This window comes from Microcaecilia unicolor, chromosome 1, assembly GCF_901765095.1.
Source record: "Microcaecilia unicolor chromosome 1, aMicUni1.1, whole genome shotgun sequence".
Lineage (NCBI taxonomy): Eukaryota > Metazoa > Chordata > Amphibia > Gymnophiona > Siphonopidae > Microcaecilia > Microcaecilia unicolor.
Window position 1 is genome coordinate 389,084,697 of NC_044031.1, and position 13,280 is coordinate 389,097,976.

General features: G+C 45.1%; 1 protein-coding gene across 1 annotated transcript in view; it reads right to left on the reverse strand.

The window, feature by feature from the left end:
• Positions 1–1,241: 1,241 nt before the first annotated feature.
• Positions 1,242–13,280, reverse strand: part of LOC115460279 (extracellular serine/threonine protein kinase FAM20C-like) — a 100,173-nt gene continuing 88,134 nt past the window's right edge. The window contains exons 8-10 of the mRNA XM_030190074.1: positions 7,838–7,919; positions 5,318–5,377; positions 1,242–1,738 (exon numbers count right to left, since the gene is read on the reverse strand). Coding sequence (XP_030045934.1) covers positions 1,501–1,738; positions 5,318–5,377; positions 7,838–7,919 — 380 coding nt within the window. The 3' untranslated portion in view covers positions 1,242–1,500. The remainder of the gene's footprint in view (positions 1,739–5,317; positions 5,378–7,837; positions 7,920–13,280) is intronic.

Consider the following 13,280-nt stretch of genomic DNA (forward strand, 5'->3'; position numbering starts at 1 on the left):
CTTCTTAATATCAGGATCCTTTAATTTCCTTGTTTCAGCAGTATTCTTTGCCTGTATTTCAGTCTGAACCAATGCTGTAGCTAGGCCTTGAGGTGTGAGGTCCAGAGTCCAAAGTCCCCCCCTCCGCTGCCTCATGTACCTTGGCTGGCAGGTGTCCCCAACCCCTGCCAGCTGAAGCATTTGTCAAGCGCTGGTCTCCGCTGCATTGCCTGCCATGCTCTTCCCTTCACGTCACGTACATGCTCATTTTAGTGAAACTGAGCATGTGTGACAGTGAAAATGAGAATGTGTGAAATGTCGCACATGCTCAGTTTCACTAAAATGAACATGCACATGACGTGAGGGGAAGAGCAGGGCAGGCGATGCAGAGGAGAGATGGAGATCAGCACTGGACAAATGCTTCAGCTGGCGGGTTGGGGACCCCCACCAGCCAAACCAGGGGCTCCAGAGTCAATTTAGGGGGGGCCAGGTCCCCAAGCCCCCCCCCCTAGCTACGCCACTGTCTGGATCGTGTACTCCTGAATGATTTTCATCTGTTACTAGGGCTCTACCAAATATTCGTATTCAATTCAATTCGGTCCTGACTACATTTTTCGTATTTGACCGAATAGTGATTTAAATTTGAATACGAATACTCTGGGGCTCTACTGTGCTAAATCCTACTGAAATAAATTATTGATTTCTGATTTCACACTGGTGTTTTTATTATTTGTTATAAGCTTAATGCCCATTATTCATATTTGGTATTCATATTCAGCCAAATAATATTATTGCTATTTGGTACAGTTGTATTTACCCATGATTTTGTTTAAAAGCTGCTCTATCTCCTTTGTTGTTGGCATCAGTGACTGGGTTCCATTGCAGTTAAGTGATATTGGAATAGGCCTCTATTTTTAAATTAAGGGGGAGTAGGAGGAGTAGGCTCTTGAACAACACTAGTAGGCGACGTCTCTACTTTTCGTAGGAATTTGTGTACCTCCACCCTCGTGGTGGTTTGGCTTGCTTCCCTATTTTTAATTAACCTTAAACTCTCCTCCTCCCTGTACTACGGTCGTAGCCATACACTACACAGCATGTGACTATGTGAGTACCAATAACGCACTGCATGCACCTTGCTGACAGATGAAATACATTTTGGAAAAACTATTTGTGGAGCTCAGCTGGCAATATTATAGCTCTTTGGTTGACTGGTCAATTCCACCCCCCCCCCCCCCCCAATCTGGAGTTGCCAAGTAGTTAGGTTCAGTTATCACAGGGGTGTCATTTTATGGCTGGGAGCTGTGCCTCTTCATTGTCAGTGCCACAGGTTTGCACAACTCTTGCAGTCTGGTAAAAGGACAAACCAGTGGCAGCCATTTTGTGGACTTATTGTTAACACATTCCAATTCAGGGACATCAGCTGGGACAGAGAATCCTAGTGATTCTGCTGTAGTTCCATCTCTTGCCTTCTTCCAGCTCCCTGATCAATCCTCTCCTTCCTACTTGCCCTGCGTTCTGGTGCTAAGTCCCCTGGCTGTTTGTATCTGTGCTACCAAGCACATTCTTGTCACCCTCTTTCCGCAGACATTCTTGGACGATGTGAAGAATGATGCGCAGCCGGCGGTCCAACGCAGCCAGGTGGGGCTCTGCCAGGATGGGGGCAAGTACGTCTTTTGCCATGGACTCCCGCATGATGTCACTGAGGCGGTACGTCTCTGTCGCCAACAGCTGTAGGCGCAAGTAAGTCAACTTTTTGATTCTAAAGAAACAAATTGGGGGGGGGGGTGATAATAGATGTAAGCTGGATTGAAACCTTTGCAACTCATGGAACATCTTAATTTCCTGATTCAAAAGAATAATAGATCGTTATAAAAATTTCAACTTTGAGGAATGATAAAATACAGTGGGGGCAGGGGGAAGGGGTTCAAAAATGGAATAAAAGAGAGCATGTCAGAAGAACCAGGAAAAAGAAGAAAAAGAGGAGTTAGAAAAGACAGAACACAGAGTGTGACAGTGAAGACAAAGAGAGAGATTGAGGCTGACAGTGCAGCAGAGTGCTTATGAAACTTTCTGTGGCTATGACCCTGTAATCATGGCCACAGAAAGCACAAGACCCACAGAGGCGCAGACTGATGACATTTCTATTTAACCCTTGATCAAGTTGTGACCCCAAGTGCATGTTTTTTTTACACCATTTGGGGTTGTGGCCCACAGTTTAGGAGGCCCTGGTGTACCATAATGATTACAGGACAGAGCTGTGAAAGCCAGATTCAACTTCCAGCTACTGCCACCAGCTACTCTGTGACCTTGAGAAGGTCACTTAACCTTCCAGCACATAAACCTAATGTATAAGCTCTTTGGGAAAGGAACTGATGCCAGCACATGAACAACATTGCACATGAAGAGTCTTGCCAGAGCCAGAGGAGGCCTCAGCCATTTGCCTCCATTATACAATCAACCTCTTGAGGAAGAGAAGGTGGCTTTTGAAAGCTATAAATTAACAACCAATAATGTCAGAATGAGTTTTATTAGTACATTAGGAGAGATAGAGGAGCTTTTTCAATATGACATCTAAGTCAGACTTTGGACATTTTGCGCTAAATGTCCAAAATCAAAACAGCAACTATAACCATTTTTGAAAAAGCAAAATGTTTGGGTTTTTTTTTTTTCAAAAATACCATTTGTAACAAGGTTTTGTGCTCTGTTCATTTATCTTTTCAACGAAACAACCATAGAAGGTGATCTCTCCACAGGAGTAATGAAGAACACCAGGTACACACAGTGGATCCAAAAAAGAGTCCTCTCTCATGTAATGTCTTCCCAAACAATGTCTTTATTAAAATCAATAAAAGCCCGACACGAATCGTGTTTCGGCCATACCGGCCTGCATCAGGAGGGGTCTATAAATAAACAAATATATTGACATAAATAACTAAACATAATGATACTCTAAAAACATACTTATCAGCTTTGGTTGGAACAGATGTCTAAAAATAAGAAATACAAAACCAATATGAGTTTAAATCAATGAATTTCAAAAACAATTTCCATCAAACCATAGGTTGAAGTGTCACACATAGATTTTAAAATAATACACATATATTTGATACATATCCAAAAGGCACATAACATTTTTCCATGGAACCATAAACAAGAAATAAGATTAACTAGGTATGCTTCCACATGGATAGATACCAACACACAGACATCATAATCAAATGTGAAAAATGTATAAAGGAATGCCAAGTATCAATATCAAAGTAAAACTGAAATAAAAATAATAAAAATAATAAATATTGTGTAATCCCTTCTTTTCTAGAAGGTATGTAATATCCAAAAAATACATGGAACGGAGTATATAAAATAACGCTGATAATAATATCTGAGTGAGCTAAATATGTATGTAACGTCAAAAAAAGAAAACTCATAAAACTAAGTATATAAAATGACGCTAGTCATAAAATCTGAATAAGCTAAATATGTGTGCAAAGTCTAAAAACAACATGAATCCAAAGTTGTGGCACAACCACTTTTTTGAAATTAATTGATTTAAACTCATATTGGTTTTGTATTTCTTATTTTTAGACATCTGTTCCAACCAAAGCTGATAAGTATGTTTTTAGAGTATCATTATACTTATTATATTCATCCTTTTTTTGGAATTTAAATTTGTTGTATTATGTTTAGTTATTTATGTCAATATATTTGTTTATTTATAGACCCCTGATGCAGGCCGGTGTGGCCGAAACACGATCCGTGTTGGGCTTTTATTGATTTTAATAAAGACATTGTTTGGGAAGACATTACATGAGAGAGGACTCTTTTTTGGATCCACTGTGTGTACCTGGTGTTCTTCATTTATCTTTTCAAGCCATTTTTGCAAAGAAAAAAAAACACGTACAAGTGCAAAACATAAAAAATCAAGCTATTGGGATGTAGGAGGGGCCAGCATTTTTAACAGTCTGGTGCCCCAGACATCTCAGGAGAGCAATAAGGCACCATAGGGGGCACTGCTGTGGATGTCATTTAAATGCTCGCAGGTACACATCTCATTGTTGCTCCCTTAACTTGTCTGCTGAGCCCTCTAAAATTCACCCAAACCCAGGGGCATAGCCAGACCTCAGTGGGAGGGGGGGTCCAGAGCCCTAGGTGGGGGGTACAGTTTAGCCCACTTCCCCTAGCCGCCGACCCTTCTCCCGCCACTGACCCTCTCCTGTCGCCGCCAGGTACCTTTGCTGGCGGAGGGAGGGGGGATCAAAAGTGGCAGTGGAGGGTCGGCGGCGGGGGGGGGGGGTCGAAAGTAGAGGGGGCCCATGCCCATGTGGCCCCACCTAGCTACGCCCCTGCCCAAAACCCACTACTCTCAACTGTACACCACTACAATAGCCCTTATGGCTGAAGAGGGCACCTATACATGGGTACAGTGGGTTTCTGGTGAGTTTTGGAGCGCTCACAGTTTCCACCACAAGTGTAACAGGTAGGGGGAAGTATGGGTCTGGGTTCACCTGTCTAGAGAGCACTGCACCCACCACTGGACTATTCTAGGGACCTGCATGCTGCTCTAATGGACCTGGCTATAACATTCACGGCTATTATAGAGGCTGGTGGGTACTATTTTTATTCACATTTTTGGGGGTGGGAGGAGGTCAGTGACCACTGGGGGAGTAAGGGGGGGGGGTCATCCCTGTTTCCCTCCAGTGGTAATTTAGGGCGCCTTTCTGTGCTTTATTCATTCTGAAAACAGGTCTGGGCCGAAACATTTAAGTTTTCGCCCTAGATGTTCTCCTTTTGTTCCATTATAGCTGTAAAATGTACAAGTGTTGGCATGCCCTAATCCCACCTTCAAAATGCCCCCGCCACACCCCCTTGTGATTTGGACGCACTGCAGGCAAAATGCATAAATGCCTGCAAAATAGGCTTTGAAAATACCAATTTGGATGTTTTGAGAAGAAATCCATCCAAATGCTGCTTTATGACACTTTTTGGACGTTTTTCTCTTTTGAAAATGAGGCTCATAATGTATGTTTACACCTGAAGTGAAATGCAAAATTTTGCTTTGGGGTTAGGTTAGCTTTGTTTCGGATGATGACTCCAGACCCTCTCATAATGTCTCCAGAGTCAGAATACTGTCCCTGTTCTGCAGAGACACCCAGTGAATTCAGCCACTGCAATTACATGGGGGACATGTTCACTTTCATTGTTACCTCCTAGAGATTACACCTTCTTTAAGCTTCATCCCACTGATGTGACTCCTTCTGAATGGTGGCTGATAGTTACAGAGGTGACAGTAGGGGAAGGGGGTAAGGCATAAGCCAGCGGAAGGGTGGTGTATTTATACCTGCAGCATTGATGGAGAGGAGCCAGGATAGAGAGTTCATCTTGGGAATGGCGCCCAAATCTGAGGAGAAGAAAAAGATCACTTTCTGAGCTGGTTTGGCCCAGGTACCTGTTGACTAGATGGATACCAAGTACTTCTAAATTGCATGCTCCCTTTTGTGACTGTGGCAGTGCAGCGGCCTTAGGGTAGGGGGAGTTCATTTTCTACTGGCCCTTTGGAAAATAAAACTAGAGATGCAGGGCCTGTGTGAGGAGCCAGGTTGAACACTCTGCACAGGTGTCCACTGTTAGGCAGAAATGCCCTTTTATTAAAGAAATTATGCTTTATCCAACTTAAGCAAAGACAGGTTGTCTTGTTGTTTAAGTCAGTTATACAAGGAAAAGAAATGTAACTGAATTACTGGAAGCAAATGGACAGATGTTGGATTTTAAAAAGCAGGATGCAAATGATACAGTTTTATCATTTCACCACCTACCCTGCTTTCATTTTCCCTTCTACCTCCTCCCTCCTCTACTGCCTTTCCAGGCTTCTCTTTGTATTTCTTCACCACCCCTCTCCACCTACATTTTCCCCTCTCTATCAGGTTCTTTCCCATCTCCCCCTCCTCTCCCACAGTCATTGTCAAAATGCTGAAAACCCAGTTGTCGATGGGGTGACCTATCCTTCTCCTTCCCACTCCCACTAATTTGCCCTTCTTTTCCCTCCTTCCAGGTCCCTCCCAAGAGTCCCCACCAGCCCTCTCCTCATTCTTCTTGAGCTCACCCCAGATTTTCTACCTCCTTTCTCAGGCAGCCCTCCCCTCTCCCCACATCCTCTTTAAGCTTCTCACCCTCGCCTCCTTTTTCTTCCTCCTCCCCAAGTTTCTCTCTGTCTCCTCCTCACGCATGCATAGGTTAATCTTCATCTGCCCCATCCTTAGATTCATCTCCCGCCCCTTCCAGGTCTTATTCGTCTTCCTCTTTAGGTTCCTCTTGGTTTTGGAGTGTGTAGTGCTGTGGGCTGCATAGTGTCAGGACCAGTGGCGTAGCCAGAAATCAATTTTTGGGTGGGCCAGCAGGTTGGATGGGTGGGCACCCACCCATGCTCTGTCCCTACCCCACTCCATGCTGGACCTCTACCTTACTCCCCACATGGTCCACATCTCTCTCCTTTCCCTTCAGCCACCCCCTGCATATCCAGCACCTATCCCAGCCCCCCTTCTACATGTCCAGCACCTCACCTTCCCTTTCCCTCCAACCCCCCCGCCCGCCCGCATATGCAGCTCCTCTCCCCTTCCCCCCTGCAAATCCAGCACCTCTCCGTCTCCCCTTCCCTGCAACCTCCCCCCCTGCAAGTGCCTCCTCACCTCACAGTCTCCGTGTCCTACCCCCGCTGCAGCGCTTGCAATTTGCTATCGTCGGCGCTGCCTGACACAGCTGAGAGACGCGGCACAATGTCCTGCTCTGGGGCCTTCCCTCTGCCGCGCTAATTCAACTTCCTTTTTTATGCAGGGCGGAACGCACGCGGCAGAGGGAAGTTCCCGGAGTAGGACGTCACGCTGCGTCTGTCAGCCATGTCAGGCGGCGCGCCGACGATAGCTAATTGCAAGCGCTGCCGCGGGGGTGGAAAACAGAGACTGTGAGGTGAGGAGGCAGCACCGATAGCGTTAAAGGGAAGCGCTACGGTGGGGGTGGGAGAGGGTGTGAGGAGACACGTCGGTGACGGAGGTGTTGGGAGTCTTCTCTGGATGGGCCTGAGCCCAAACTGGGCGGGCCTGGGCCCATCCAGGCCCACCCGTAGCTACGCCCCTGGTCAGGACAGTAGGGTGGGGACACAAGAGTGCTTCCTACCCCCTTTGCTGCAGCTCCCCTTTAGAATATGTTTCATTTCTAATCAGGACAATTTTTATTTTTACTTAAATGCCCCTGACCTGCACACTGGTGACTGACATGCCAGGAGAGCTAACTCTTTCATGCACATACAGTAAAATGTTGCTTATCTGACCTTCACTTATCCCACACTCTGGATTATCCAACATACCCTGATGTCACAGCATTGTCATTGAGATGCACATGGGTTTCTCTTTCCTGGCATCATGTTTAGTTAAAAGGCAGCAGTGCTAGGTAAGATTCTAGGGCACATTAAGTTTTAAACTCTTTTTTTACTGCTTCCTCTTTTGAAACATGCATTCAATATATTTCTATTTTATCCCTCATCCACGTTTTCTGTATTATCCAATTTTTCAATTATCCAACATCCTGTCAGTCCCATTTATGTTGGATAATCGAGACTCTACTGTACTGGCTTTTTTCACAGTTTAAGTCCTATAGGTCTGTCCAGTGCTTGCTGGCATGGGAAGTTTTTATTGGGCCATAAAAATGAAACATTCTATAAAAAAAAAAAAACCAGAAGCAGAAGGTAAATTAATATGAGATCTTAAAAACCAAACTAAAACCAAAGTAAAAACATGCAGCTAAAGTCACACTACTATAGATGCTCCCAAGGGCATCCATTGCAGGAAGCGTCTGCATTTCTACTTACCCTCTGCCGTTGTCCAGGTGAAGAAGGAAAGTGTCATTTTGAAATGTCTCAAAGGTTTCATAGTGATGTCTGTCCAGGTTCCCTGCAGAGAAGACAGAAAACACAAACATGGTAACAGGGAAACATAGGTTATTCAACTTGTACTCACAGGCACAGTAAAAATGTCACCGGAAGCTGTGAAATAGTAGGAAGAAACTTTATGTTAGGCCTAGTGCTGTAACCTGCTCTTCCTGTTACTGGTGTTTCTCCTGCTCACATTTCACAGCTCTTCAGCTGTTTGACTGCATGATGCTCTGTAGATTTCTGCACTGGGATAGACTATTGGCAATGAGAAGAATGGGGTGGGGATGTGGTTGGGCCTTGTTTTCTGTGCTGCTTGTGCTCTGAGCACCCCCTTAAGGCCAGCACCCAGGGGCCGTGGCTCCCACCCGCTCCTCCCTCAGTACACCACTGCCTCGTGATGTCAGCAGTTGTGATGGTTTTAACCCATGCTGATGCTTCTTTGAATACTCCAGGGAAGGGTCCACCTCTGAGAATGAAGAAGCTGGGGCAGGCAATCCTGTCCAAGGATGCAGGAGATAAGAGGAAATTAAAATGAGATACGGTATCTCCTCCAAGAACGCAGAAGCCGCTTTATACGATGCGGTGTAATTAAGGGGGCACCTCTTCCTATGTTCCCTCACAGGCTACCAATGATTCTATTTTATACCAATCTGAGTATCACCAGGCCATGTGTCCCAGTGCCTTAATGGGGTGGATTTGACATGACTCTGCCACTCAGGCTGAGCTGTGCTTGGAAGAAAGTGCCCCTAGTACAGAAGAGAAAGTGTCCCTAGGCCTGGTTGCATCCTTCAGTGGTCCAGTTCCTCTACCTCTTTCATTCCTGCCCTTCCAGCTTACTGCTGACCTCCATTGAATTCTGCTCAGTTATATGAATGGGTTCAGGGCACATGAGTTTAAAAAAAGAAACATGGTATAGAACTGCATGGCAACTCCACAGCATGCATTTTATAATTCTCCGAGCTGTATGTGTCCTAGGTATGTGGAGACGGGCCATTGGAATAGGAGATTGAAAGCTGATATGTATAGGATGTTCCACATTCATGCACCGTCTCTACTCATAAGAACAGCCATACTGGGTGAAACTAATGGTCCATCTAGCCCAGTATTCTGCTGCCAACAATGGCCAATCCAGGCAGGAACTCAAACAGTAGCAACATTCTATGCTAAATCCCAGGACAAGCAGTGGCTACCCCCATATCCATCTCAATAACAGAATATGGACTTTTCCTCCAGGAACATGTCCAAACCTTTTTAAAACCCAGATACGTTAACCACTGTTACCACATCCTCCAGTAGTGAGTTCCAGAGCTTAACTATTCTTTGAGTGGAAAAATATTTCCTCCTATTTGTTTTAAAAGTATTGTAATATATGGTAACATATATTAAATGTTTTTTTTTCCTGGGGCTCTGGGGGGGCTGTGCCAGGGTTTTGGTGGAGGCTGCTGGCTGGAAAAGGTTTAAAGTTAGGTTGGAAATTATTAAGGGAGTTAGGTGAAGTGTGAGATGTTTCTTAAATGTGGTTTTATTTTTCAAGAAATAAACCATGATTAAGTGGGGATTGTACTTTAAAATGTTTCTTTCTGTTTTGGGTACAAGTCAGGTTAAAATTGACTTTGAAATTCTCTGTATAGAAAGTTTTGCATTTACTTCTATGGGGGAGGGAGATTCTAAACAGATCAGAAAAAAAGAAACCTGTCTTTCTCTGACAAGCTGATTGGTTGAGTGATGTCAGATCCTCTAGGGGGGGGGGGGGGTGAGTTGCCAGGGAGACTGGAGTGAGCAGCAGTGTTGCCAGGTGGGCGGTTTTACCGCCCAATTGGGCGGTTTTCCGCGACCCGCCGCGGGAAATTTTTGCCCGCGGCGGGTTGCGGTTTTTTGGGCTGTTTTTGGCCTTCAGGGCGGTTTTTTGGGCCGCGGGGGGGCGGGGTTAGTGACGTTTTTGGGTGGGGTTAATGACATTTTGGGCGGGGTTAGTGACGTGGGAGGCGGGGCCGATGACGTGGGAGGCGGGGCCGATGACGTGGGAGGCGGGGCCGATGACGGGGAGGCGGGGCCGATGACATGGAGGCGGGGCCGATGACGTGGGAGGCGGGGCCGGTGACGTGGGAGGCGGGGCCGGTGACGGCGGGGGCGGGGTTGATGACAGCGGGGGCGGGGTTGATGACGCGGGGGTGGGGGTGTCAGGGGCGGGGTTTGTGTTTGGGCGGGTTTTGGGCTGTTTTTTGGGCTCCATCGGGCTGGAAAAAAATTTTCCACCTGGCAACCCTGGTGAGCAGAGAGACCAGGGCTGTGAACATGGATTGAGAAAGAACAAACGTATAGTGTGTGTCTGTGTAAAAGTAAGAATAAAAGCAGGGCTTTTTTTGAGGGGGTACTGAGTACCGGCACCTTTTCCATTGTCTGCTAAAATTGACCTATGGAACCCAAGTTTTAATGAAAAAGCTCAGGCTTTACACACCAATTCTGCCTTTTCATAGGTTCTGTGACTGGTTGCAGGGGGCCTAGCTATTGTGAGGAGGGTCCCTCAGTGATTACCCCCACCCCTGAAGGGTGGCCTAGCATTTGAGTATCGGCACCTTTTTCACTAGAAAAAGTGCACTGAATAAAAGTATGGATTTTGTGAGTTTAAAGTGAAATGTGATATTGAAAAAGGGTAATATTGAAAGTGAGTGAAGGTGAGCTTTGGTGCTGAGAATGAGATGATTTGAGCTTAAAAGTGAGTACTTCAATAAACAGACTGCCTTTTTCATGATTGTGTTGCTGAATACATGTGGGGAAAAACTGATGTATTTTGGGTGGGAGAGAGCTGTACTAATAGCTGTGAGAAGTTTTAAACCAAATTTAGTTTGGTTTGGAGTGAAACAGAGGTATGTATGTCCCAGCATGCAGTGAATGGAATGGTTAAGTTCTAAGGGAATTTAAGGTCATGGAAGGTGAAATGAGAGTCTGTAGGACACATGGCTGCCTACTCTTTTTAGAATAGGGGAAAACAGTTGAGACTCAGGTTCTGAGAGACTGTGATTTCTGCTGGTAGTTATACTAAGTGAAAGAAACTATAAGGGTGTCAGGAAAAAGTGTGTAAGGATTTTAGGGGAAGGACTGAGAGGTGAATCTGTGATTTGAAGAAAGAAGCCATTAAGCTGTGTCTGGGGGGAAGGTGTGTTTGTGAGAGTTCTGAGTTCAGTGCAAGCAAGGTTTGGAATCTGACTTCAGAATAAAGAAAATCCAGCACTGCTGTTGTCTGAGTGTGCTGTATTTTCCAGATTGATCTGATAGCTGTGCAGGGAAATGTTATGTTTTTATGTGAAGTCTGTGAGATGGAATTTTGTATTACTATCTGAATATGAAATGTGTTACTGTGTTATGGTTCTGAATGCAGTGTGAACCCTGCTGGATTTTAGACTAGGGAAACAACCAGGGTTGCCAGGTGGAAAATTTTTTTCTAGCCCAATCCAGCCCAAAAACCAGCCCAAAACCCGCCCAAACACAAACCCCGCCCCTGACACCCCCACCCCCGCGTCATCACCCCCGCCCCCACCGTCACCGGCCCCGCCTCCCCCGTCATCGGCCCCGCCTCCCCGTCATCGGCCCCGCCTCCCACGTCATCGGCCCCGCCTCCCACGTCATCGGTCCGCCCAAAACGTCACTAACCCCGCCCAAAAAACGTCACTAACCCCGCCCCCCCGCGGCCGAAAAAGGCAAAAAGCCGCCCAAAAAACCACAACCCGCCGCGGGCAAAAATTTCCTGCGGCGGGTCGCGGAAAACCGCCCAATTGGGCGGTAAAACCGCCCACCTGGCAACACTGGAAACAACAGTGAGAAATAGGTTTTGTAGTGAGAAAACCTTTAACTTATTTTATTTAAATTAGAGAGTTTGGCCACAGTATTGAGAATTGGTTAATAGTCACCAGAGCCTGAACAAGAACAGAGGGAGTTCAAGGGTCTTGCCTCCATTTATTTTCTTTATAAGTGAGGTTTAGGGAGAAGAAATCTGGGGGAGTCATCCTCGGAAGGGTTCCAGATGAGCTCCAACGCAAGAAAGACATCACCTAAATAAATTCAACCACAGCTAAGTGACATTGCCAAGGGTGTTGAAAGAAATATATTATTTTTTCACAACATTTTAAGGGAAAACAAAGGAACAGACCATCAGATATTAAAAATCCATGAGATCCCTGCAAAAACACCAATAGTGCACACAAAGAGACCAATTTCTACATCAGGAAAGAGAATAACCACAAATATCTGATTTTGATAAAAGACAATTTAAATACTTATCTGAAAAGGTTCTTTTCCGCCTTTTTATGTGAAACAAAGTTAAGGGTATACATGTAGTTCTACATTTGAATGTTGAATATGTTATTGCAGTTCTATTAAGCTTCACACTAATTGTGAATTTGAGTTTATTTGAATGAAAATTTGCTTGCATTTTTGTATTCAATAAAGAAAGAGATAATTTGCAAATCTGAAAGTTTGGTCCTTCCATTTCAGGAACAAATCCTAAATTTAGATTCTTTTCCTCCTTTATTCTTTGAGAGTAAAGGACGAGGTTAGTTTATTTGTTCCACTCCCTTGGCTGTGAGTGTGTGTTCCCTGGATATTCGCCACAACTACAAACATCAGGTATCTGGGAGCACATCACTACAGTCCAGCCGAGAGGGGTGGTAACAGGATTTCCATGCAATTTCATTCAATGTCCCCAGTCTTTTTGAAAGAGTGAAAAATCAATTCACTTCTACCCATTCTACACCACTTAGGATTTTATAGATCTTAGTCATATCCCCCCCCCCCCCCCCCTTCATCTGTTTCTTTTCTAGTCTGAACAGCCCTAACCTCTTTAGCTTTTCCTCATATTGGGAGGAGTTCCATCCCCTTTATCATTTTGTTCGCTTAACCTTCTATAATTTCGCTATATCTTTTTTCAGATATGACGACCAGAACTGAATTCAGTGCTCAAGGTGAGGTCGCATGATGGAGCGATACAGAGGTATTATAATATTCTTGGCCTTATTTTGCACCCCTTTCCTAATAATTCCTAGCAACCTGTTTTTTTTGGAAGCTGCCACACACTGAGCAGAAGATTTCAGCATATTGTCTACAATACACCTAGAGTTTTTTTCTTGAGTACTGACTCCTAAGGTGGACCCTAGCATCAGGTAACTATGATTCGAATTATTCTTCCCAATGTGCATCACTTTGCATTTGTCCACATTAAATTTCATCTGCCATTTGGATGCCCAGTCTTCTAGTTTCCTAAGGTCTTCCTGCAATTTTTCACAATCTGCATGTGTTTTGACAACTTAGGGGGTTGTTTACTAAAGCTTAGCTCGAGTTATCTGCAGCAGGGCCCATAGGAATAAAATGGGCCCTGCTGCAGATA